The sequence below is a fragment of the Stegodyphus dumicola genome, chromosome 9 (assembly GCF_044657685.1).
Source record: "Stegodyphus dumicola isolate Sdum_Otavi_A_Nest chromosome 9, ASM4465768v1".
Classification (NCBI taxonomy): Eukaryota; Metazoa; Arthropoda; class Arachnida; order Araneae; family Eresidae; genus Stegodyphus; species Stegodyphus dumicola.
The window spans coordinates 53409849-53437114 of record NC_140776.1 but is presented as its reverse complement, the minus strand read 5'-3'; the positions used below and the strand labels follow the sequence as shown (position 1 = coordinate 53437114).

Here is a 27266-nt window from a genome sequence, read left to right as displayed (position 1 = left end):
CCTAATTCTCAAAGTAATCAGCATCCAGTGTCTTTTGCCAACGAGTGGCTAGCTGTGCGATGCCATCATGATAAAACTTGGGAGTCTTAGACGCGAAGGAGTTTATGAGGGTCTTTTCAAGGTGTGGCCGGTTGAAAGATTTCTCATGAAAATGGTTGTGTGGGAAGGGAAAAGGTGGTAGTCTGTTGGCACAAGGTCTGGGGAGTATGGTGAATGGGGTAGTGTCTCCCAGCCCATTTGCTGGATGGTGTCCCTGGTCTCCCGAGCCACATGCGGCCTTGCATTTTCATGGAGGAGTACACCCTTAAGATTGAACAATGCTGGCTCCTTATGGATCAGTGCCTGATGCACACATTCCAACTGCTGCGAGTACAGGCCTGCCGGAATGCTTTGGCCCACTGGAAGGAGCCCATAGTGTACCACTTCGTGGCTAGTCCACCAGATAAAGAGCATGATCTTGCTTGGGTGGAGAAACTGTCTCACAGTGTGAGGCACATGACAACCAATATCTGGAATGCCTGGGTGTATCATATTGGACCCACTTTTTATTGCTGGTGATTACTCGATCAAATATGGATGCATTGTGGTGCCGAGTAAGCAGGGTAAACAGGCAGAGACACGCTGTTGCTTGTTTGCATCGGACAGTGAGTGGGGTACCCACTTGCTCAGCTTGTATGCCTTTCCTATGCAGTGCAAATGGAGTCTGATACCTGGAATCATCTGATACATCTGATACCTGGAAGTGTGTAGCAAGCTCGCTACATGTTTGCGTACAGTCGCTCTCTATGACTGCTCTCAGGGCCTCATCATCCAGTGCTTGAGGTCGACCACTGTGTGGTGCATCACTAAGAGACATATCCCCTGACCTGAACTTCTGGAACTATTGCCTAGCGGTTCATCCGTCCATAACGGCATCATCTCCAAAGGCCTGGCAAATTTGGGAACTTGATTCTGCTGTTGACAGGCCCACTCTAAAATCATGCAGTAAACAACTCCGAATGCTCACCTTTGACGCATCCATTTCAATCAGCCGCAGTGGGTGTTATGTTTGAAGTACCGATGCAACTAAACACTTCTTCGCCAGATTTGGTGACTATTTATATGTTGGGGTTCACTCTTCCGATGTCATATCAGAAATGGCAAGAACTTTTTTAGTTACCTTATATATATATACTTTTTTTTTAAATTTAAAATAGCAAATGTTTATTTATTACAGGTGTAATAAGAGAAAGATCTGTAAGCAAATGCTTACATTTGAAATGGTATATGCTGAAGCTTATCATAGAATTTATTGCTTATTTCATGAATGTGTAAAAGATAGTTATCTTTAAAATCATTGAAATATGTGAGTGAAGATCTTGCTATTTTCTCTCTATCTCTCTTTCTCTCTCTATCAGGGGTTGGACAAAAATATGGAAACACCTTGTAAAATACATATTTGAACTGAAAGGTTTGTTCTTGCAAAAGCTGTTGGTGATGCTGATGTGTTTGCTCACTAATGATACCTGTACATTATCCTCAGTATGTTGCATTATTTGTTATCCAGACAGTGTTCTGTGCAGTTTTAAGTGCATCATGTTGAAATGAATTCGAACATGGACAAGTTGTTGGGGCTTGTATGGTGGGTGCTTCCATAACCAAGGTAGCTGAAGTGTTTGGTGTTTCAAATACAATAGCTAAGATTTTTAACTCGTGCAAGAAAACTGGAAAAACCAGATCTGCTATATCACAGCGTGGACAGAAATATGTATAGAGTGATCATAACAGATTGTGATTAAAAATAAGAGGACTGCGCCCACTAAAGTGTTTGCTGAAAGGATTGTTGCACTCGCAAACCCCGTCAGCACCAAAACAATACAAAGGGAAGTCCACAAGCAGGGTATTTTGGGGCGAGCTACAATTCAAAAGCCACTCATCAGTGATCAAAATGCCTGTAAGAGAGAAAGTGGTGCAGAAGTCATAAAATTTGGATCGTAGAGCAACAGAAGACTGTCATTTGGTCAGATGAGTCTTGCTTCAGACTGTTTCTGACTTCTGGCTGTGTTTACATCAGGCGAATGCTGTTCCAAGCATAGGATAGAGACTGTTTGCTGCCGAGAGTGAAACATAATGAGGGTTTGGTCATGGTTTGGGCAGCCATAATATGGTATTCCATGCTACTCATCATTTCTGTGCAAGGTCACATTGCTGCCAAGAATTATGTGACCATTTTGATGGATCACATCCATCCCATGTTACAAATTTTGTTCCCCGATTGTGATGCCATTCTGCTAGACAACAGAGCTGTCTCAGCGTATTTCTTCCAGGACTGGTTTTCTGAGCATGAGGATGAACTTTCACATCTACCATGGCAACCACAGTCACCAGATATCAGTATTATTGAGCCTTTGTGGGCTATTTTGGAGAAAAATCTGCATGAGCACTCTCCACTGCCACTATTGTTAACTGAACTTGCCAACATTTTACAAGAAAAATGGTAAAAGATTCCCTTGCAAGTCATACAAGGCCTCTATTTATCCATTCCAAGAAGACTCCAAGCTGTTTTGAGTGCCAACAGTTTTCCTACACCAGTGTCAGCAGTAAGTTTTTATTTCGGTGTTTCCATATTTTTGTCCAACCCCTTTATATATAAAGGAAATCTTCTCTTTCAGTTTCCATATCACTCTTGAAAGGCACCGTAAGCTTTTGTTCCAGAAATATGAGGTGTAAATTAAATTGTTCTTGCCATTATCAGCTGTAAAAGTTAGACTATCCTAAATAATTGAAATGGAGATTCAATTGGTCTATGAAAAAATCAGTACTTTTTTTAATAATGGAAAAAAATATGTATATATGTGTGTGTGCTAAATAAATGTTATAATAATTCCAGATTTATAAACCTGATGTTGTTGAAATAAAAGCCAGCAGCAAATAATAAAAATATTACATTTTTAAAATAAAAGTAGTACTTAACTGTCGTTGTCCAATAAAATCATACATTTACATTTAAAAAAATCTTTAAAAAGATGAAAGAATCATAAATAATTATAATCTTTATACTGCGGCATTATTTTATCATCATTATTAAGTTTCGCCATTTGATACAGATTTTAGTGTATAACTGGACAGTTAAAAAAAATACTGTACTTGAAGCATAAAGCATGTAACATTGAAATATCCTAAAAATTTTCTTGCATTTGCAGGTAACTGAAATCATTACATAGAAGCGATATCAAGTATCTTGTTAATAATTTTTCTTATCATAAAGTGTCAAATTATTATGTTGATATATTTTTTAAATTGTGACTTTAATATACTAATAATGAATGTGTTACTGTATATTTCATGTTAGAGTGTATATGTGGAAAATTGTGAAAACATTATATGCCTCATAGATCGTATACATGTACAAAATTATTCATAGTAATTTTACTGTGCAAGGTAACACTCGCTTAATTATTAATAAGTTGACCTTACTACCAGTCTGTAAGGTCTTACAGATGGCTTGATCAAATCTTTTAGATTCCTGTTTAAAATCTTAAACATTTTTGCTTCATTCCATTTTTACATTTTATTTCCACCATGTTGGGATTATAATCGAGTCTTAATTATTGCATTTCCTGCATAAAATTTCATAACTGTATACAAATTTTTTTAAATTATTTTCTTGTGGCTTAACCCTATCTGGCATGCTACTGAGTTGGAATTTCAATAAAAAAAAAATCATGTAGTGTAATCAGGCCTAGAGGAGTACACAGGTAAAATTTTGTAAGCATATCACGTACCATTTTAATTCTGTGTGTTTGCCCAAAGCAGGCTCACTGAATGAATAGAGCTTTGAAAAGAGCGTTGAAATGAGCATTTCTGGAAAGTGCATAATAGAGTAAAAGATTTTGCCCATGATTAAAAAAACACTAGATTCTGAGTACCGTAGCAGATGTAGCATTACCCAGGGTGCACCACGGGGAGGTTTGCTACTCTACACCCCCCCCCAAAAGCTCTTCTTGGTTATATGACGAGTAGATGCATATAAATGAAAAAAAAGTAACTTGGCTATATGATATTCACAATTTCACTTCCCCCCCCCATGGTGATCTTTTTGAAGCAAGGTACACCACCTTTGAAAAAGCAAAACCCTCTCCAATACATTTGGAAAATAATTAAAAATCAGAAACAAATAAACTAATGTTATAAGAAAATAAATATAAACTATAAAATAAAATTAAATAAACATGTACAACGCAAAACCATCAAAACGTAGAACAAACTGTGCTTTCAACGAAAGTAAAATTAAAAAGGAGAACTGCTCTAGGGGAAAACCAAAAGAGCTAACTAATAAAATTACTCCTGACCTTCAGAAAAACATTCCAACAATTTCTTAGTTAATAACCAAGCCTTCCCTCCAAAAAACAAAACAAAGAAAATGAAATACAGATGTGGACCCACTTTTTTGCTGTGAATGCACTTACTGAAGGACTGCAGTGAAACAAAGATACAGTTGTTGGTCTGGTCCTAGTGTTTCAGTGATCCCACTCTGGGCACACCAGATGGTCGCCATTCGATTTTAGGTAAGATTTCACGGTAACAAGTTAAAACTAATATAGAATAAAGAGATCAGCATATAGCCAAGAAAATAATATAGAAATTTCTTTTCAAATGATTCCTTCTATATCCTAAAAAAAATCTGGAAGATTTCTTTGAAAAATGAAGGTCATTAAAAACTAAACATGGCTAAAATGTATGGACTGGTTTGTGTTGTGCTCCCATCTAGAATAAATAAACAGGATTACCATGCTACCTGAAAAATTGGAAAAAGTCAGGGAATACAAAAATTGACCAAAAAAGTCAGAGAATTTAAATATTTTAGTCAAAAATCTGGAAAATTTTGGGGGATTTTATACTGCGATCCCCAAAAAAGCATTTTTCCGTCAACATCAGAATGGGTCGCTTTCTTGGCGAAGCACGTATCACATGAGCATCATTCAGATAGCTGGCATAGAGCCAATTTTCACAATGCCAGTCAGATTGTCTTTTAGAAAGGCAAAGCAAGTTTTGGTTTCCAGTAACCTCGAGAACCCAGAGATTCGCATGTGCAGTGCATTTTGAATGAAAGTAAATTGCCACCATTCTCATATAATCTTTTTAATTTTAATTTTCTTTCTCATCATTTTAACCTTTTCTTCTTTCTTAAATGCCTTATTTGTCATTTTGCAGTAAAATAAAAAAATCTGAAAGGTTCCAGATTTTAAATTACGTCCGAAGGGGCATTTTTTACCATTTTGTGTGTTACCTTTATTTATTAAATATGATATTCTTTGCACTTAAAGCATAAAATTCAGTTCAACAGCAGTGTCGTAAAATAATTTGAAAATGAGCATATCTTTAGAATTTCCGATACACAGTTCATCGTGCTGGAGATAAAAAGGCTACCCCTAGAGTGTTGCCATAGCTTGCTTTTAAACCATTGAGTTTGTTAATAAAAAATTTGTTAAAGTTTTACAACACATTAAATTGATAATAAAACAAATTTCAAATTCAGATGACCATATTCGTAGTAGAATTAAAATTTGATATTTCTAGGTACCATTGTTAATTACATTGCGAGAAACATACATACATTTATGCAGATTCTTCATTATTTAATTTCTTCTAATATAATACAGTACAAAGTCCGTAATCCAGACATCCATTATCCAGAATGATCTGTAATCCGGACTTATGCATGCGCGTTTAATGCGCACGTCCACTACCCATGCACGCTTCAGATAGAAAGTGACAGAGAGGTTATTGAAAACGAAAGAATTTCGATTGACAAGTTAGTCAGTATTCTCGACACTGCAATTACAGGACTTGAACAGTGGAACTTTGTAACCGAACAAGAAATTATGTCTGTTTATAGAATTAACCCGGCGTTACTCACGCTAATCGTACGTACGCCAGGGCTTGTGCTGGGGCCTGCGAGGCCCGTTTAGGGATTTATATTTTATGCAGGTCATTAAACACACCATTAAGCATTTACTAACAACATAATTTAAGACAATATTTAGAGCTCAAATTTTATTCAATATATATATAGAATTTTTAAAAAACTTACCGAGTTTTATGTACGATTGATACATGTTAAAACATAATGATCTCCACAGACATTTCTTTCACATTTTGTACAACTTATCTTAGATTTTCGGTCCTTTGAACTTCGGCAAATATAGCACCTTTTTCTCTCAATTACTTTCTGTTTTTTAGCAGTACATACCTGCCAACTTTTACGAAAATCCATTTGTCTTTACAATTTTATGATCGTAATCCATTTTTTACGATTTTTTTCCTTTTTCAAGTGTTTTTAGTGATTTTTGTCGAAATTTTAGAATTTTTCGCCAATTCAGCGATTTTCGCCAATTGCATTGTGTTTTACCACTGACTACTTCGAATCCAGTAACCTGCGGTTTCTCCCAACTCGCCGCTTAACCAGCCAATCCAATGCACTGAACTTGTTTCTCCTACTCTTTTCTTTGTGGGCGCCAGATTATTTTTTTCACGTTCGCTTCACAAACTCAGCGAGCGTGGATTGTCGCATTCTGTTTTTTTTTTTTTTTTTTTTTTTTTTTGTTTGTTTGTTTGTTTGTTTGTTTGCACGTGCTACGAATTTTCTTAATACGTTGTTGTTACGAAATGAGTTCAAAAAAACTGTATTCTCAATACTTTCGGCCTGCCTACAAAGCCAAATTTACAACAATAAAGAATCCTTCAAAGGAAATAACTATGCATTTTGCAACGTGTGCGTGTGTGACTTCATAATAAGTCACGGCGGAAGAAGCAACATTGTGAAGCATGTTAAGTCTAAAAAGCATGAAGTTAATGCTTCGGCTTCGACAATGTCAAAGAAAGTGGATGATTTTTTTTCAAATTCGGCTACGAATTCGGATGCCGATGTCATTTTGGCAGAGTGTTTGTTTACTGCATTCGTCATCGAACACAACTTGCCGCTAAGCGCTGCCGATCACGCCGGTCAACTTTTCAGACGGATGTTTCCCGACTCCAAGATTGCTCAGAAATATGCTTGTGCTCGCACGAAAACATCTTCTATTGTGAACGAAATTGCTTGCGATGCACAAAGTAAAATGATAGCTGCACTCCAGAATTCAGCATTTTCGGTGTCAATCAATGGCAGCAACAACAGCAATTGGAAGCTTTACCCCATTGTTGTCACATATTTCTGTGATGTTTCTAATGAAATGAAAACTCATCTTTGCGTCTTCCATTGTTAAACGAACGCTGCGGGGGAAAATATTGCCTCCTTGGTAATTAATGAGTTGAAACAACTTAACATCCCAATATCAAACCGCATTTCATTTGGTGCAGATAATGCTCATGTCATGGTGAGTGACAAAAAGGGTGTAGCCTCTTTCCTCAAAAAAGAACAAAATGAATTAATTGTTATTGGATGCCCATGCCACTTAATTAATTTGGCAGCAGAAAAAGCTGCAGCTGTAATTCCACACAGTAATGCTGAGTGCGAGAGAATCTTCAGTGTTGTGAAGAAAAACAAAACTATGTTTCGTTCTTCAATTTCACCACCTCTAGAAAACATTTTAATTGCTAAATGTTATGAGGAAACTAATTGTTATGACAGGAAACTTTCCAAAGAATTTTTGGCTAAAGCCAAAAAATGCACTCTAAATTCATTGCAATAACTTTTTTTGTGTAACATTAACACTCTCATGTTTTATGTTTCCTAATAAATTTTTTAGTTACTACTTAATTGAGATTTACTAATGCAAGTACAATTTTCTTTCTTCTATTTGTATAAATTATTTTTTTAATATCAAAGCATGATATTAATTCTTCGTGTTCTTCTGAATTTTGGAAAAATCTTCTGAATTTTTATCTTTAGAGGTTGGCAGGTATGGCAGTAGGTTCTTTCCTCTTGGAAGATAGTTTTTCTTGCAAATGTCCAGGGAAACATGGTACAGTGCATCTCTCCACTGTGTAGTCTCTTAGCAAATCTGTTGCAAGATATCTCAAAAACTGGCTCCGCTTCCTGTGCCGTAAGGATGGATGTTTTGAGCAGTGGAGTAATACTCGTGCATTGATTGCAGCAGTATTTAGTAGTGTAAGGAACAGAAGCATTGGCTATCTTTTGCTGATTCTAGCAGTTGAATACGCTGCTGACATTTGGTCCACCACATCAACAGCTCCTTTCGTCAAATTATACAATGTTATTATTTCAGGTTTTTTTGCCTCACCTGTTGTTTAGCCAATAGTGTCGTCGTTATGCATTGTAGATAAGAGGTTTACAATTTTTTTTTTTTTTTTTTTTTTTTTTTTTTTTAAAAGAACATATGACACTATAAAGTCATGTCTTTCTGGAATGCAAATAAGGATGAATGCACCTTGTGATTTTTACTGTTCACAAACGTTTTTGGTATTTCCCTCTTGTTCTTTCTTATGGTGGCCATTAGAGTAATGTTTTTCTGAAGGAGATATTTTGCAAGTTCATAACTAGTACAGTCAAAAGTCTTTAATCCGGACCCAACGGGACTTCGGTGATTCCGGATTATCGATTTTTCGGGATTATAGATCATCAGTTTAAATCTGATAAGATGGCATGCAGAAATTATAAAATTAAAAATATAAAACCGTAATTTATAAAATAATGAGCAATTATGATCTAAAAGGTATCAAAATTTTCAAAAAAAAAACTTAATATTTATTTGTTTACTTTATTGAACATTTCTTTCAACGTGCGCATGCGTAAAGCATACATTATGCATAACCGAAATTAGAAACTTGCAACCAGAAAACTATTTGATTTGTATTTGTGATATTTATAATGACGAGGAATTTGATTTAAATCATATCAAAGACTGAGTACTACTACATTTAGTAAGGAATTATAAACCGAATAAAATAAAAACATCTGCCCTGAAGATAACGATAGTGTTGACAGATCAACTTCCAGTTCATTACGCACCACCACGTCTCCCCCCCCCCCCCCGCACAGAGCAGCGTGAAATTGATAAACAGAATTCGGAACTGTTAGATAAACAAAGGATATGGCCTTTATCCATTTTTTTGGAGCAATTCCACTTTTTGTTTGATGAACATCGAAACATACTTTCGTTTTCGTAGATCCTTTGGGAGCTCCAGCATCGGAAATTCTATTTGACATAATCGAAAGTTCAAGATTACTTTTATAAAATTGCTCTTACAGTCTGCAAAAAATAATAAGCCGGATAAAATTTGAAGATTAAGGAACAATGCAATCATCAACATTAACTGAAATAGACAATTAGATAATTTTAGCTTATACCATCCGTTATACATTAAACGCACAGCGAAAACGTATTCTGCGCTTGTGCACACGCAAATGCGCAGTCGTAAAGGTCTTATGCGCACACGTCAACACGGCGCATGCGCAGAAAGTTTTTAGCTTTGAGGTCCGGATTATGGGTGTCCGAATTAACAACTTTTGACTGCATACCAGTTGTCCACTGTTACATTTTCTCCCAGAATTTAACTTTTCTGTTAACCATTTGACGACTTCAGCTGATGAATTATTTACATGATACGGGCCTTGGGGCTGAGTATTGCGTAAACATCTAAATTACATGTAAAGAAAGTTATTGCATCAACAAGAGTGAAAATCTTTATTCCATATGTAGCTGGCTTTTTTGGCATGCACTGTCGAAATGAACAGCATCCTCTAAATAGTTCGAGATTTTCGTCAATTGTAACATAACTGTGTAAAACTCCTGACAATTATGCACAAATGAGCCGAATAAATATCTTATTGGGGCAAGTTTGTCCATTTCTTTTCTCATTTGCCTGTTTCTAACATTGTCAAATCTTATGCATCTCATAAGAAACAAAAAAACTATTACGAGACATGGTCCTATAAAATATTTCTCTTCTCATTCCATCAGTGCGCCATAAATCTGTCACATGCACATCAAATGATTTATGTATACCACATAAATATAGTAATCTTATAAAAGCTTTAATTTTGGAGAGTTTTTTTTTTTTTTTTTTTTTAGCATTGCGTTCTCTCTGAAATCTGTCACTGATGGTGTCAATATATATATTTGTACAAGTGATGATCGTATTCAAGATATTTTCATCCAGTAATAAACTCCAAGAATCAAGAGGAGAAGTTACATTTTCCACACCAACATTTTCAGGCAACTTTGAAATAATATTTTGCAATAAAGTTCGAACATTTTGACAAAATCTTGTTTTCTTTCAAATTGTCTTTGTAGCTTTTCCAATAAAACAATCAACTGAATTAGAATCAGTAGAGTCTTCTTCATCAGACTCGATTTCTTCTTCAGATGACGTATTATGCTCACTAGACTTTTCATCGCAATCAGACAATAAATCATCACCTTCGATAGATTCGTCATCGGCCAATACTTCATCTAGCAAAGTATGTAATCGTTCCATTTCTTCATCATATGTTAATCTGCAAGCCATGTTGTGCTATGAACTCAGTACACTTCAAACTCGAAATTAGAAACACATTTACTCACATTACTCATTTACAAATTTCTATAAACGCATCCTTTGTGTCAAAAGTCACCTTATACGCAGCTATACCGGCAGTGGTCGATTTCAGTATTAAGGGGTAGGGTTTGCATAGCTTTAACATACTGATCGGGCCTCGGGAGCCCGGCGCGAGTAACGCCGGGTTAAAAAGAAAATTTTAGCACAAAAAACGAAGCAACTTAAACAACTTACATTGAAAGAAATGTTTAATAAGGTAAACAAATAAATATTAAGCTTTTTTTTTTGTTGTTGTTGTTGTTGTTGTAAATTTTGATACCCTTTAGATTATAATTGCTCTTTATTTCATAAATTACGGTTTCATATTTTTAATTGTGTAATTTCTGCATGCAATCTTACCAGATTTAAATTGATGATCTATAATCCGGAAAAAACCCCTAATCCGGAATCGCTGAGATTACGGACTTTGTACTGTATGGGACGATAGTATTTGATGGCAAAGATTTGAAAAGTGATACGCCGTTATAGGGTTCTGACACAAAATCATAAAACGGAAACAATAATCCTTCAGGGACAAAGCCCCTTTGGACTAATAATCAGTCATCTAGCTTAGCCACTCAATATATCTGTATTTGCTAAGCTGCTAAATAAATATAAAATACTTGAATTTATTTTAAAATATCATTAAATAGATTTCATTCTTTAGCTGCAAAATGCCTGCAGAAAAATTATTTTTAAATCCTGATTAGGCAGATTCTAATCTCAATCCTCAGTATAGAAAATGTAGTTATAAATGTATAAAAAATTTATTAATATATAAAAAATAGTTATAAAAGTAATGCTTTGGGGATTTTATATATTTACTAATGGATTATTGAGTATATTGTCTTTTTTAAGAAAGGTGGTAGAATTTTAGTTGAATGAAGTAACTTATAAGCATTTAAAAAGGAATCTTGATTTTTTTTTAAAATGAAACATCAAATATGAATCATGAAAAACTGAAAATTAAAACTTAAAAAAAAAAAAAGTAATCAACAAACCAATAATTATCGTCATTGATCAGAAATTGGTTGATGTTTTACGGGGAACAAACCAACGTCCAATCAATTAATAATAATTAATAAATGTAAAGGTGTTTCATTTTTTACTCAAGTAAGAATTATGATGCCAAATTAGCAAAATTTTGTGTTTTCAAGGGGCACCATAATTAATTTACCCTCACTACAGCCAACGTGCACTACGTAGATAGCCAGAAGTTTTCTTAAAATAAACCTGGAAATGTCGAGGAATTTCATTCTCCTGCTTCCTGGGAACCCTGAATAAAGAAGGTTCAAAGTAACCTATAGTAGCCTATAAATCGTTTTTCATTCATTTTTTCTGTGTGTACAGATGAAATTTTTTAGGTGTGCCCAGATTGGGCACACTGTGCTGGAAAGGATTAAGGAACTTGCAGGGGTGGATGGGACAGGTCTGATTAGCATTGTTTGCAAAAGTTTATTGACACTTTTTTGCAAATTAACCACATTGGTCAGACCTACCAGCACTTTTTTTCAGACTGGCAGTTGTTCATTCATCGAGACGCAAGAGTGCCTTGAGATAAAGACAAAGGTATGTGGCATCTTTATGAATTTCAAGCTATTTCATGAAGAATAATATTCTTCATTGATCTTCACTGAAATGCGAGATCACCCATATGAAAGCCTTTATGATGGCAATATAGTCATTGATTTGCATAAAGTTGTAAGCATCTTTACGATGGGGCGTCATTACAAAATCCTTGAGATATGAAAATTCCCTGTTTTTATGCTGTAGAATAAAGAATTAGATCTAATAATTATGAATTTTTGAACAGCTACTGACGACCGTGTTAAGAGAACATGTTTAATATATGTACTGTCTTTTTTTGGGGGGGCGTAAACAGCCAATAAATATTTTTCTTCTACTGAGTTTATTGTCTTTTGCTGGATGAATCTTACAATTAATGTTTCATCGGTTTTTAAAGCATCCATTTCAGGTAATAAGGCAATGCTTTGGCCCCCAGCACCTCAAGAAATTTCCCAAATTTCCAGTAGCCCTGAATACCTGATTAAAAGTTTTTTTTCCACAATCTCTTTTCATTAGTTGCATAACTATTAAATGAAGGTTTATTCCAGGTATCATAATTAAGCCTCGAATAAAATGCTTGTTTTCATGTGCAAAAAATTATGTTTGATCATAAAAAGATTTATACTGCTGTATTAGCTTTAGTTATTCAATGAAGTTGAGATTTATTAACAGCTGCAGTGTATCATTTTTATGCGCATAAACTAGTACATTTATAACTTTATTGCTTTACCAGTGTTTAATATAATTTTAATTTCTAATGTATATGAATTCTTGTGCAATAAAATTACCTCTTTTAATTTCCATGCATTATTTTTACTTTTAACTAGGAACACTTGTCATATTTTCACTTTGTTGGTCGAGTAATAGGCTTAGCTGTATTTCATGGGCATTATATTGATGGTGGATTTACATTACCTTTTTATAAAATGCTATTGAATAAACCAATCACACTAGATGATATAGAGGCTGTTGATCCTGAATTACAGAGAAGTTTGAAGTGGATGTTGTAAGTTCCGTTTTATGAAGTCCCTCCCTTCATTATATATATTTCAAGCATTTTAAGTAATATTGGATTTGGTTTATATGCTAATGGTAATATTTGTACAGGGAACAAATATCTGAACAATATGTCTGAAACATTCCTTGTGCTCATTTTGTGTTTTGAAATGTTGTAGGATTTTTTTTAATTTCCATGTTCGAAATATTTTATTATAATTGCTTTATTTTGTCTGTATTTATGGAAATTTAGTGCTATAGTAGTTTTCTGGATAAAGGCACAATGCTCTCTGTTCATATTTTTAATTCCTTGATGAACAGTCAGTCTGAGTGTGTATTTCAGTATTTCTATTATTATTTAATATATATATATTAAATATAAATATTTTTTTTATTATAGACGTTATTACTATTTTTTAAAATTTACTTTTTTTTGTACCTTGATTGATGATTGATCACCATTTTTTAATATTTTATTGGTATAAAGAATTAGTAACAATTTTAACAGTATACCAAATTCAGCCATTTGCTTTTGAATTTTCTTGAAAGATAGTACTCAGAATGAATGCAGACTACTTTAGGTTTGTTATATCAAAATTTTTCAAAATAAGTGCGATCTAAAAATCAGTTAGTTAAATAAGTAACCACCTAAACTTTTTCATTGTATGTTTCTTTGTTCTCCCAAAATTTTGCATCTGTAAGATACTGTGATAGTATAATTAACATTTCAGACAATTAACGTAATTTTGAGATAAAGAAAGAAAACTCATTCTAATTAAAATAGTGAATGTACCTCAAGTTTGCTCCTTAAATATTTGTATATACATATTTCTTTCTTGATAGTGTAAAGATTAATATGTATATATTTGTTTTTAAAATACTTTTAATATTTCAGGGAAAACAATATAACTTCTGTTATAGACACGTCATTCTCTGTAGAACATGATGCATTTGGTCAAATTCAGGTACATGAATTGAAGCCGAATGGTCGAGAGATTCCTGTTACTGATGAAAATAAAAGAGAATATGTTAGGTGATTATGAGCACTTTCTTTAGTATTTTAATATATACAGTCAAAAGTCTTTAATTGGGACTTTGGCAATTACGGATTATCGGTTTTTCCGGATTATACATCATCAGTTTAAATCTGGTAAGATGGCATGCAAAAATTATAAAATAAAAAATATGAAACTGTAATTTATGAAATAAAGAGCAATTATGATCTAAAGAGTATCAAAATTTACAAAAAAAAAGCTTAATATTTATTTGTTTACTTTATTAAACATTTCTTTCAACGCGCGCATGCGTAAAGCATACATTATGCATAGCCGAAATTAGAAAATTGCAACCAGAAAACTATTTGATTTGTATTCGTGATATTTATAATGACGAGGAATTTGATTTAAATCATATCAAAGACGAAGTACATCGAGATGAAATACTACATTTAATAAGGAATTATAAGCCGAATAAAATAAAAACACCTCCCTTGAAGATAACGATAGTGTTGACAGATCAACTTCCAGTTCATTGCACGCCGCCACGTCCCACCCCCACCCCCACCCCCCCCCGCACGGAGCAGCGTGAAATTGATAAACAGATTTCGGAACGGTTAGATAAACAAAGGATATGGCCTTTATCCATTTTTTGGAGCAATTCCACTTTTTGTTTGATGAACATCGAAACATACTTTCGTTTTCGTAGATCCTTTTGGAGCTCCAGCATCGGAAATTCTATTTGACATAATCGAAAGTTCAAGATTACTTTTATAAAATTGCTCTAACAGTCTTCAAAAAATAATAAGCCGGATCCAAAATAGATAATTTTAGCTTAGCTTATACTGTCCGTTATACATTAAACATATTATGCGCATGCGTTAACGCATTATGCGTTGACGCATGCGCAGAAAGTTTGTAGCTTTGAGGTCCGGATTAATGACATTTAACTGTATATATGAGAGTTAATTTTTTATCTTTTTAATTTGCTTCAAAGTTCAGCATAGTTGGGATTAACTCTTTATGTGTTATGAACCCATATGTATAGTACACAAATGAAGAAGTTTAATGCAAAAACTAACACAAATAAACAAGAAATGCTTCTGTTAGCAGTTTAGCTGGAGTTGAATCATATCAAAGCACTGCTGTTTTATGAGCATAGTAGAATTGTGCATCTATAGTTCTCAGTGCTATTTCTTCATTAAGTACTAAACAGGCATATATGCATTCAGTGCTAACAGTGCGAAAAATGGAAAACGTAATAATAAGGCATTTTTAATCATTTTGTCCTAAACACAACTTTGCATGCTTTTGTTATGCATTTGATTATTAAGAAATTTAATTACACTTATAAGACTCTGAAGTTGTCATTACAGAACATAATGGATTTTCAAATATTTGTGTTTTCTTTACAATGTAGTGTTGATAGTGATATGAGTGCTCAGTGATATAAAAGACTTTCAGTTTTTGCAGCTTAGTTTTCATGTTGCATCTGATGCGAACTGTTATTTTGAGCTCCAAATTTCAAACTTAATTAGACCAACATATACTTTGTTATAATAATATGTAGCCAGCCCACAGAAGTAACACTAGGAACAGAGCATTTAGATTGTGTGGCCATTTTTGGCTTGCTTTGCATAGGCTAAAAGTGAATAAACTGCATTTCAGTGGAAACCACATTTTAGAATATAGGAAAATTCGGTAATAAAAATTAGCTGTGTACATCATTAAAAAAATGTAATGTAAATTATTTTTTTAAAATTAATGTAGTTATTTATATAAATAATACTTCACTCCCCCATATTGCCATCAATAAAATATGTTCCACTGATATGCTAATTTTAAACTTTTGTGCAATGCATCAAACATTTTTTCGCTAAATAAAAAACCAAGTATTTTATTGTAGTGTGCAGTTATTTTTCCCTTGAGTTGTGAACTGATTTTAATAGGAGTAAAGTGGAAAAGAAAGCAGTTGTATGAATCTTTATTCAGGTGAAAAGTAATGCAGTAATTGAAAAAGTAAATTACAACCTGCAAACTCTAAACATGTTCTCGAGTTTTTGTAAAAGATGTAATTACATAACTAGTGTGAGTGTCAACATAAGGTGATTAAAATCATTTAGTTAATTCATTAATTGCAAAGTGAATTCTCAGACACATTTTTTGTATTGCAAAGTTACTCTTTTGTAGTGCAGTTCAATAAGATTTTAGATATTTCATTAGTTAGAACAAGTTGCCATTGTATTTGTCTTTTCTACAGTTCTGGTAACTTATTTTTAATAAAAAGTCATATTTAAACTTACTTCCTTAAATTTCATTAGAGATGTATTTCTCATTCAATTAATTAAGTTCTCTCTTCGCCGCTAGGCAAAAATACATAAAAGCTCAAAACGTCTTCATTGAAAATTTAAAATAAAGAAAGACGTAAAACATCAAATACAGTTAAAAAAAATCATTTTTACAATTAAAATTAAGAGTTTCTGCCCAAAAGAAAAATGCTGCTTTTTACATCATATACCACATTTAAAGTAGGAAAGAGCTGCATTTGATAATATTACTGTATTTGTTGGCATATCCACCCCCCCATTATTATTTTTTTAAATTTAATTTTATTTATTTATTAACACATTGAGCACGGTGCCAAATTTGCTGTCCTTTCCGTTCAGCCGGCAGTGAGCTAAGCCGTATTTTTGTTTAGAGTGTTTCAATACATTTCATTAAAACTAAATTTGATCACATTTCATTGATACTATATTTATTTTTTAACTTTAATACTGTCGGTCACGCGGACCAACGGCAGCCAAACGAAAATTCCAGTGAGGGACCGAGGGCGACCACACGGAAAGCTCAAGGGGACCGACGCCAGCCATACGAAAGGTTAGGGACTGCCGCCGCACTCAACGTGTTAATTATACCTCATGAAATCAAGACAGAAAATTTTGCAGTGTACACCATTTCTGAGATGAAAGGATGGCAGATTTTAGAGGTTATGTATTCTGTGTTTCAACAAAACGAGTTACTGCTTTCTGCAATATTTGTTTTACTTACACAGTATACTTTTCTGTAGATCACCCATACATGGCACATTGCTACCATCAATAAAAAAAAAAAAAATTTAAATCATATGCTGAAACATTTAGTGGGTTAAATACACAAGGGCATTATTAAATTTGCAATTACAGGTATAAATGCATAAACATTTATAAAATTTAATAAAAAAGACTGCATAAAAATATGTCTGCAGTTTTGTGTATGAAGTGTGCAGAGTTGCCAACTCTCCGATACAGAGAGGGGACTCCCAATTTCTGACCCTTTTCCCGCCAACTGATTTGCAACATATTTCTTCTGACTTTCTTTCTCTTATTCTTAAAATTATTCGTGCTTTTCATGTAGCTTGGCTCTGTTATTTTCACCAAAAAAAGTGATTTGGGGCATCTGAAAACACTAGCTTTTTCTCTAGATTACATTTTAAAAAAAGTCTTTTCATCAGTGAGAAATTAAGGCATGCTTCTGCTTTGTGAGTGAGAGCACATGTGTCTGAAAAACATCATGTTCCAGTTTTCCAGTGAGAATCAAGTGCCACTACATGTTAATGTCATCTGGCATATGATAGCCAATGAGCATAAAACAAGATTGAAGTTATGTTGTTCATCTTGTCACTGAGCCAAAGAATGTACATGTAAGAAGGAAAGGCTCTGTAGACATAATGTAAACCAGTTTGACTACTGCACTGCTATGTCGTGGAGGGAGAAATTCTCATCGCCAAATCCTCAGGAGTGCAGAAAAGTGAAAAATGCAGTACAAATTTAAAGAACTTGTGGGATTCATTCTTTGACTTTTAACTTTTTGATTTTGGCACTTTCATTTCCATGTTAATTAATCCATATCACAGTTTGATTACTAATATTATTTTCATCAGTACAGCGGGGGAAAAAATGTAGTCACAGAACTTTGAACTCTTGATAAACGTGACCTTTGACAGCCATTTTCCTGTGCGATATGAGGGAGCCACTCCTGCTTTGACGATGCTTTCCTTCTTAACAGTACATATTCTTTGGAGGAGTGGTATGAATACTTGTGCTTTCAAAAAATAGTTTTAGAAATTACAATCTTTTGTTTTAGTTATGTCTGCAAGAAAGGTAAAATACTCATGTTCTTTTTAAAAGTCATGTGCAGATGGCTTTTCATCTATTATTTCCTCAAGGAAATGTAATGCATTTGTATATTTGTTTATTTAACTTTCAAATATTAATTAGTAACTATTTAAAGTTAATTCATTATTAAAAAAAATAATTTTTATTATTTAAAAAATCTTTTTGTCAATTAAAAGAATATGATTTCTTAAGCAAATCTCCTGATTTTTTAGTGTGGTAAGTTGGCAAGTATGAGTGTGTGTCAATGTTTGTTATTTATAATATATATGCTAAATGGATTTCTTGCTTTGTTTGACAAATTTCACATTTGTTGTTTCAGGTTGTATGTAAATTACAGATTTATGAGAGGAATAGAGCAGCAGTTCTTAGCCTTACAAAAAGGTTTTAATGAATTAATACCTCAACATTTATTAAAATCTTTTGATGAGAAAGAACTTGAGGTAAGAATATTGAAATTTAGTTTCATCTAAAAAAATTAAATTCATCTTTATAATTTTAAATTTCTTGTAATTAGGTAATAAGTATTTGTAATTTTCAGTTTTTTTGTCAAATAATATTATGTAATAAATCAAGAATTATTCTATGAAACAAATGAAATTCCTGTTTTAATTAGGATAAAGTTTCTCATATGTAATACTGTTTTATTTTTAGGGTAGAATGCTTGGTACTTTTCTGTTAATACACTTTGACAGATTTTCTTGTAATCTCAAATTACAGTTGTCAGTAAATTATTTGGCTACTGCAACTTTACCAAGAGAGTATAAGACATGTTTAAAAGTTTTGGCTTTTCCCATGCTCAGTATGGCTCAATACTGTTCAAAATGGAATGATCAGGAACAAAAAGCATTCTCTAATTACATCAAAATCTTCCAAATGCCTACTGGAATGGAACTCTGCCACCCCCTTTTTTTAATGTGTGTGTGAATGAGCTTTCACAAATTTTTATAAATTTGTTGTGTCAATTGATTTTAGAATTAGATAGCATGATGTTAATTTAGCAATACAGTAATTAAAGAAGTTCTGTTGGCATATCATTTTTTTGCTTTCGCTGAAAAACAGAAATTGCTGCTTTTAGAACTCATTCAGATGCTTCAAGGGAAAGCTTAGATTTTACTTTTTCATTGATGAGTGATTGTGAATTATTATAATCAGTATTGCTTGCAAATAGGGAATGGATCAAACATGAAATCAGTGTCTTTGCAGTATGGAATTAGAGAGCAGACAGTGTATGATTTATTTAAGAAAAAAGATCAATTTGTGCAGTCTACATGTGCATGATTCTGCCATGAAAATGAAGGAAAGGAAAACAATGAAAAAAATCAACCTACAGGGACTTAAATAAAGCCATGGTGAAGCGGTTTAGTCAGCTGAGATCACAGGGAAACCCAATAAATAGAATGATTTGTGGGAAGAAAAAAAAAATTTTTTTAGCAAATAGGACTTCTGGGCAAATGCTGTGCATCATCTAGATGGCTTCCGCATTTCAGAAAGCGCCATACTATTCAAGAAAACAAAGTGCATTGTGAACTTTTGAGTGGTGATCAGAATGCAGCAAGAGACTTTTGCAGTGATTTTAAAAACTTGATTGAGACTGAAAATTTGCTTCTAGAGAAAATATACAATGTTGATGAATCAGGTTTATTTTAGAAATGCTTGCCAAAATTTCTTATGTCTGAAAAGAAACAAATAATCCTGGTCACAATATCAGTAAATCTTGTGCGACAATAATGATATGCTCTAACGTGGCAGGAAACCACAAATTGAAACTTATTGTCATTAGAAAGGTGAAAAAATCAAGGTCTTTCATTCAATGGGAAGCATCTGACTTAACAGTTCACAGTTTTAATCAGAGAAAGGGATGGATGAATAGAATCATATTTCAGAAGTGTTTTGATACAAAATTCATGGTGGTACTGGCAGACTTTTTAAAATAATAGGGCTTTCCTGAAAGAGCAGTGTTAGTTTTAGACAGCATACCATCCCGCTCAAGTGAACTGACATTAAAACCAAGGTATGGACCAATTTTTTGTAAAATACTTGCTGCTGCCTGATTTGACAGCCCTAATACAGCCAATGGACCATGGAGTTATTGTGTCGTTCAAATGTAAGTACCATTTTGCTGTGATACATACATTGATTGAGAAAGATCTTAAAACTTTTCTGAAATATTCAGTTCTGGATGTTATCTACAAAAGTGCTGGCTCATGGCAGCAAGTGAAATCCTCAGTGCTAATTATGGCCCACTAGCAGCCGAGCAGTAAAGTTGCTGAACATTGGTAGTTTGGTTCAAGGTTCAAATTCCATGAATGGGCTGGCTGCATGCTTGTTTTCATGGTTTCCCCCCATGTGTAACATGTATATTGGCCAGTTTGTCTTGAGGCTTTGTCGAAATTACATAAACCTAAAACCTCAATGCTAACTAAATCTTGAAGAAAAGTTCTTCTGGGCTTGGAAGAGTGTGAAAATTGTTTAAGTTTTGAAACAGACAGAGAGAGGCATCACCAGCTTATCTTGCTCATTGCAAACAGTGTGCCTAGTGGAGAAACATTTCTGAATGGCTGGAGTGTGATTGCAACTTGTCTTCATTCGAAACCCACACAGATGAGTAAATTGTTAGTCGTGCAGGGAGGGAAGAAGTATCAAATGACAGTGATGGGTAGGAGAGTAGAAGCGAGGAGCAGTCTGCTGATGATAATATCACACATGGAGGTGCATTTTATCACATGCCTTCTGGACTACTTGGAAAGGCAAGGAGATAGGTGCAGACTGGATAAATGACACTATGCAAGACCATTGATCTTTAAAAAAGCCAAGTCAGTGAAGGAACAAGCAGTTCTGACTGACTTTTTTTATGACAATTTGAATTATTAGAGTGATAAAGTTCTTTTTTGCATATTTTACTGTAATTATTTTGTGTGCTGATAAAGTTGATTTAAAACTTTATTAAACCACGGTTTCTGAAAATACTGTACAGGGAAGTTGCCCTGTAGCATTTTTCTTTTCATATATTATAGTTATTTATCTTCTGGCTGTAGATTAACCCTCTAATAATTATTGTATAATTTTAATACCTGTATTACTTTTATTAAATCAAGAGTCTAAATTTGTATATCTAGCTTGTCATCGGCGGTCTTGGAAAAATTGATCTTGAAGACTGGAAAATGAATACCCGCTTAAAGCATTGTAATCCAGATACGAATATAGTTAAATGGTTTTGGAAAGCTGTTGACAGTTACAGTGAAGAACAAAGGGCTCGGCTTCTACAGTTTGTTACTGGTAGTTCCCGAGTACCTTTACAGGGTTTCAAAGCTTTACAAGGTAATTTTTTTATGTAATTTGTTGTTGTTGTTTTGTGTGTGTATGTGTGTCTTGTTATTTTTCAGTAAGAAATATTACATGCATATGTTATAAGAAATAAATTTATATAATTAGAAAGTGTAGGATGTCTTACTTATCTTAGTTATTCATATTAGTCCATAAATCAAAGTAATTTTCTTCAAAAATTATTTAGTTTAATGAATCATTTAACATTAAGATTTGAAAGAGAGATGAGGAGAAATCCTAAGGACCTAACTTATGTTTAATGTATTGGAACCTGAAGAATTTTTAGTTCACGCAGATTTCAAATTGACTGAAACTATCTTCTGTATAAGTGTTTTCATACTTATTTAAGTAGAACTGTCTTCTTTGTTTAGAACACCTAACAGAAATATATTCATTTTTTTTCTCTCCTTTAATAAAGACCCACTGAGATGATTGTAGATACTCCAGAGGACCAAATTATTAATCCAAACTTTCTTATGAAACAAGCAACATATTTTGTTAATAATATATATATTTATAAAGGAATTCAAACGATAAGAGATTAATTACAATTATGGTGAGCAGTACTCACTTCTGCCTCCGTTCCTGGCAACATCTGCTGTTGTGTCTCTTTTTAAATCACAAACGTTCTTTTTTCTGATGTTGCCATTCCAGACAACACAACTTTTCTTGTATTCATAACTGACGAATCTTACAATTTAATATATTGAAATGCATTTACAAGTAATTCGGATTTTTTATCTGGGATAGAATAAGACATATATGTAATAATTGATTGATGATAAACTGGTGTTATTATGTAGAATTCCTTTTCTAAAAATGAGTTGATTGCAAAATAAGAGAATGGTTTATTTCCTCAACCTCTTTACATTTTTCTCTATAATATACAGCATACAACAATCATAATGCAAATAATTGCCCATAAATAACGATAATTCAATAAGGAATATGAACAAAAGTTTTGAGAAGAAAAAAAGAATTTATTAGCTTTACATTTTATTGTTCTTCATTTTACAAATAAACAAAATCACGGCTTCTAATCGTACAAAAGTTTGATCTTAATTAATATGAGGCCCACCAGCGGCCGAGCGGTAAAATCGCTGAACACTGGTAGTTCGGTCCGAGGTTCGAATCCCGCGAACAGGCTGGCTGCATGTGCGTTTTCGTGGTTTTCCCCATGTGTAACGTGTATACGAGCCAGTTTCCCTTAGAAAGTCCTCCACGAAGGCATCCCTCCTCTTAGGCAGATAGCCCTTGAGACTTTGCCATAATCACACACACACTTAATTAATATGATGGTTGCACTTGCTTATTGATCACTTTTTTATAATTTGGCATAAGATTCCGTAACTTAATTATTCTTTAATCACCTCATCCAAAAATATTCGTCCTGTCATTTATATTCTGTAAAAAATTATTGACTTGACTGAAACATGTTTCTATAAGAAGAGGGAAAAGTCAACTATATTTAGTTACAACTTTTAATTTTGGAATATTTCTCTTGGATGATTTTTAAATTCCCAAACTAAGTATACTCATATATTTTGAATATGGTTTGATTTTTGTGTTCTATGGCTCTATATCAATAAGCAGTTTTAATTATCAGTTTTATTAGTACTTTTTTTAGTAATTAATGGGATTATATCAATCAGTTGCTGGTGCATGTTAGACATCTTAGACTCCTTGATAGTCATTCAGACCCAGTATGTCAACACCAACCCTGTTGGAAAATCTTGCTGTAGACCAAAGGTACTCAACTTCAGTGGATATAGTGACCAGTCTAATATGTTGGCATATTGGGTAGTGCATTATCTCCCGCAGTATTTAGGAGAATATATTCTGAACTGATAAATACAGATTATTTTAAGATGGCAGTCAAATGCATTTCAAATTATCATTATTAACAGCACTGCAGATAGAATAATCTGGAAACCAAATGTAAGAGTATATGCATAAGAAATTATAATACCATTTTAGATATAGTTTCTTGCCAAAATATGTATAGTTTTAAATTTCAAGTATAATAGAAAATTAAATTTCAAATATAATAGAAATTAAATAGTTTTTCTGATAATAGTAGTGGCATAGATGTGCATACAAAAATTACAGATATTTAACCTAAATTTTGAAATAAAAAGTGTATGAATTTTCAGAAAGAAAAAACAAAATCAGTGTGAGCAAACTGAAGAGCATTTTTTCAAAAATAAGAACTTAACAGTTCTTTAATATATAACATTATTTTTAAGAAAATTGGTTTACTATCATTTTTTCTTTTTTAGTTTATTATCCCTTACAACCCCCTAATATTGACTCAGCCTGTCATCCCCTAAGTGGGTTGATAAATAGAGTACTAAGTTCGCTTGGGGCTAAACGCAAGGTGTCCTGCGACAAGCTGACCACTTGCCCAGGACATATGCTCATGCACTCTGGAACCGAAAGGTCAAGAAAGCAGAATAAGGGCACTGCAGGCCGTGGCCCACTAGGGCTGTTGTGCCACTGTGTTTAGTTTTTTCAATGGTGTAAAATTAAAAATAATTACATAAAAATTAACAAAAAATATTAGAGGTTAACCTATTCTGAAGGTTTTTATATGGATTTGAAATTTTATAGGGTCAACTGGTGCTGCTGGGCCACGATTGTTCACCATTCATTTGATTGATGCCAGTACAGATAACCTTCCTAAAGCTCACACGTGGTAAGCATATTTTAAATTAATGATGAACATACTGCAAAATTATCTTCTTTATCAAATAATAGTTAAAAAATCATTGTAAATCTTAGGAGTTTTAACATGCAGTATAGTCTGTTGTTTATCAAAATTTCAATTTGCTATTTCATTAAAAATTTTGTTCTGGTAAATATTTTGTCTAGAAAAATAAATTTATGTAATTAAGATTTAAAAGTAGTCCCAAAGCTTCTATTACATCTTTAAGTTATTACTCAGATGTCTTTGCAAATAATTTTTCTTCATTTTTGATACAATGAAGTGATAAAAGTGAACAGCCAAATGTGTTCTGTTTAACAAATTCAGCAGGAGCTGGAACACCGTCAGTTGTTTGTTATTATAAGCAATTTATATTTTAATCCAGTACTTGCCCATTTTTTAAATTAGTTAACTCTTGTACGAAAAATGTCAGTGCCTTTGGTCTTGTTATTCATAGAAGCAAGACTGCAATGTTCTTCATTGATTTTTGAGCTATCTATTGATGCATATCTAACAACAGTTGCAAACTTACCCGTACTGTTTACATTGCTGCATTCATCAAGAGCAGTGCTAATCATAATTTAGAGTCATTAGGTTATTTTAAAACAGGAAGGTGTAAAAAATGTACAATGCCCTCTCTGGGGTTCAAACCTAGAGACCTCTTGAATACATACCGAGTGTGCTACCGTTACACCATGAAGGCATGCAGAAAGGAAGGACATAATACCTTATATACTCCCCTTTTAAAAGGGTGAATGGGGATTAGGGGACCCTATAGCCAAATCCTCGTGGTGAAGAATCATCATTCACCACCTTTCAGTTCGAGTGACGCTGTAGAGTTATTAGGTTATTTGAAGCAAGAGACATGAAAAATTAGCAGTGATCTCGGCTGAACTCGAACCTGAACCTCTCGAATACACACCGAGTGTGCTAAACATTACACCATGAAGGTATACAGAAAGGAGGGAGAAAATACCTTATATACGCCCCTTTTTAAAGGGTGACTGGAGATTAGGGGACCCAATGACCAAATCCTGGTGGTTCGAGCGCCACTATATAGTCGTTAGGTTGTTTGAAGCAAGAGACGTGAAGAATGAGCAATGCTCTCACTGAGACTAACCTCTCAAATGTATGCCAAGTGTGCTAAGTGTTACACCATAAAGGCATACTGGAAAGAGGCAGAAAGTACCATATAACATCACTAGATAAAAAATAATTTTTTACCTTTAAGACCTTATTCCTATGTGTCATCTCCAAGCAAACACATCTGAATGTGAAAGTAGAGATCTAATACCCCGACTTGCGTATTGGTCAAGGATAAACATGACTCCTGGGAAGAAACACTGCCAAATGTGAAACCACTAATCACGCAGCAGTATTTTTGCAGTCTGGCAGAGAATTAGGTTAGGTTAGGTTATTTTATTCAATTACGGCAAAGCCTCAAGGACTATCTGCCTGAGGGGAGGCAGATAGGATTCAGTGACTCTACCGCTCAGCCATTGTTGAGCCCTCTGGCAGAGAATTAAGAACAACATAAGATGTTACCCATGACCTAAGAAGTTGTCATTCAACAATGATAACTTTGTAGCTGAGATAATCCCATATCTAAAATTATTTGCCTATTTAACTCAGGGTTCGTAGCGGTCCTTACAAGTACTTATACGTCCTTATATTTGAAAATAAAATATAAAGACACTTATAGGTACTTACTTTTTCTTTAAATCTCCCCTTTTTTTTTTTTTTTTTTTTTTTTTTTTTTTTTTTTTTTTTTTTTGCTTTGAGTGCCTTTTTTAATGAACACGCATATTTTCCCTGTACCAAAGCCGAAACTAAATAAACAACTTTTCTTCCTTATAAATGCAATGTCAGATGGTGAATCATACTCCCGGAAATTGCTTTTCCCCCCTTTCTCTGCATTAACGTAACCTATGGTGCACGTGAGAGTACAGACAGGTGCATGTCGTTCTGTTGGTCAAAGAATTGCGAAAACGATAGAAAATTCAGGTACATTCGGTATTCTTTTCCTCCCACCCAAATACTACACATGTTTGGATTTCTATCAAGATTTTAATAATTTGCATTCTCGTTCCGAGTGGTCAGTTCATATTCATGTTTATCATGATCGTTATGCTTATATTATAAGCATATGCATGAATATTTATAATAATATAGTTGCAGTAACTGCTGAAGTAAAGATAAACTTTCAAAAATGGGTGTCTTTTTACACAGATTAGCTTTCTAAGGAATAATATTCGGAATGGCTTAAATAAAAGGAAAGTAAATAAATAGTCTTTTTTTTTTTTTTTTTTTTTTTTTTTTTTTTTTTTTTTTTTCCCTATACATTATACAGTACAGAAGTTGGGAGGTTCTCCCCTTTCTCCGCAAAATGTCTAATATTGAAGCAGCAGACTTTGTTTTTGTCACTGTCCAATCTGGATTGAATAGGACTAAAATTTTTGCGGTCTACCCAACCCAAGCGAAGATTGATTCTATTCTGGAAATTTATTTAATGCAGTCTGTTGAAAATTGGAATCAGAAACACCCTAGATTAGTTAAGTCTCTTTCTTTTCCTTTATTTAGTTCTTTATTCTCCGAATACCGGCAGCTGTTGATTCCGATTGCGTAATATCACATGTGGAAGAATTACGGCGCACGCAATAACGTTTGCGGTATTGCAGAGATAATTAATTTTGATGTTCAGTCTGAGATTTGTTTATGAACACTTAAAAGAGTTTTACTGTGCTTTCTAAGCAGAATATTTCTGAGTTCCGTTGGTCTATTTTTATATGATGCACATCGAGAAATCTAAAGAACGGCTACAATCTCCCCCACTCCTCTTTTTCTTTACTATCCGGAATATTCGGCAATTTCCGAGTATGCGGGTTAGTTAAGCTTTTACTGTTAAAGGATGACTGCATGAAGCAATTTTCCGTCTTCTGATTTCAGAAATGTGCTTCTTTTTTATTTAAATTACTTTGCTTGGAATATATGTTAAGGGAAAACTGTTAT

At 33.6% G+C, this 27266-nt stretch overlaps 1 protein-coding gene across 1 annotated transcript in view; it reads left to right on the top strand.

Moving 5' to 3' along the window:
- The window catches only part of Smurf (SMAD specific E3 ubiquitin protein ligase), a 221955-nt gene that overhangs the window by 180045 nt on the left and 14644 nt on the right, over positions 1 to 27266 (top strand). The window contains exons 12-16 of the mRNA XM_035352818.2: positions 12912 to 13090; positions 13976 to 14113; positions 18549 to 18669; positions 21346 to 21547; positions 24164 to 24248. Coding sequence (XP_035208709.1) covers positions 12912 to 13090; positions 13976 to 14113; positions 18549 to 18669; positions 21346 to 21547; positions 24164 to 24248 — 725 coding nt within the window. The remainder of the gene's footprint in view (positions 1 to 12911; positions 13091 to 13975; positions 14114 to 18548; positions 18670 to 21345; positions 21548 to 24163; positions 24249 to 27266) is intronic.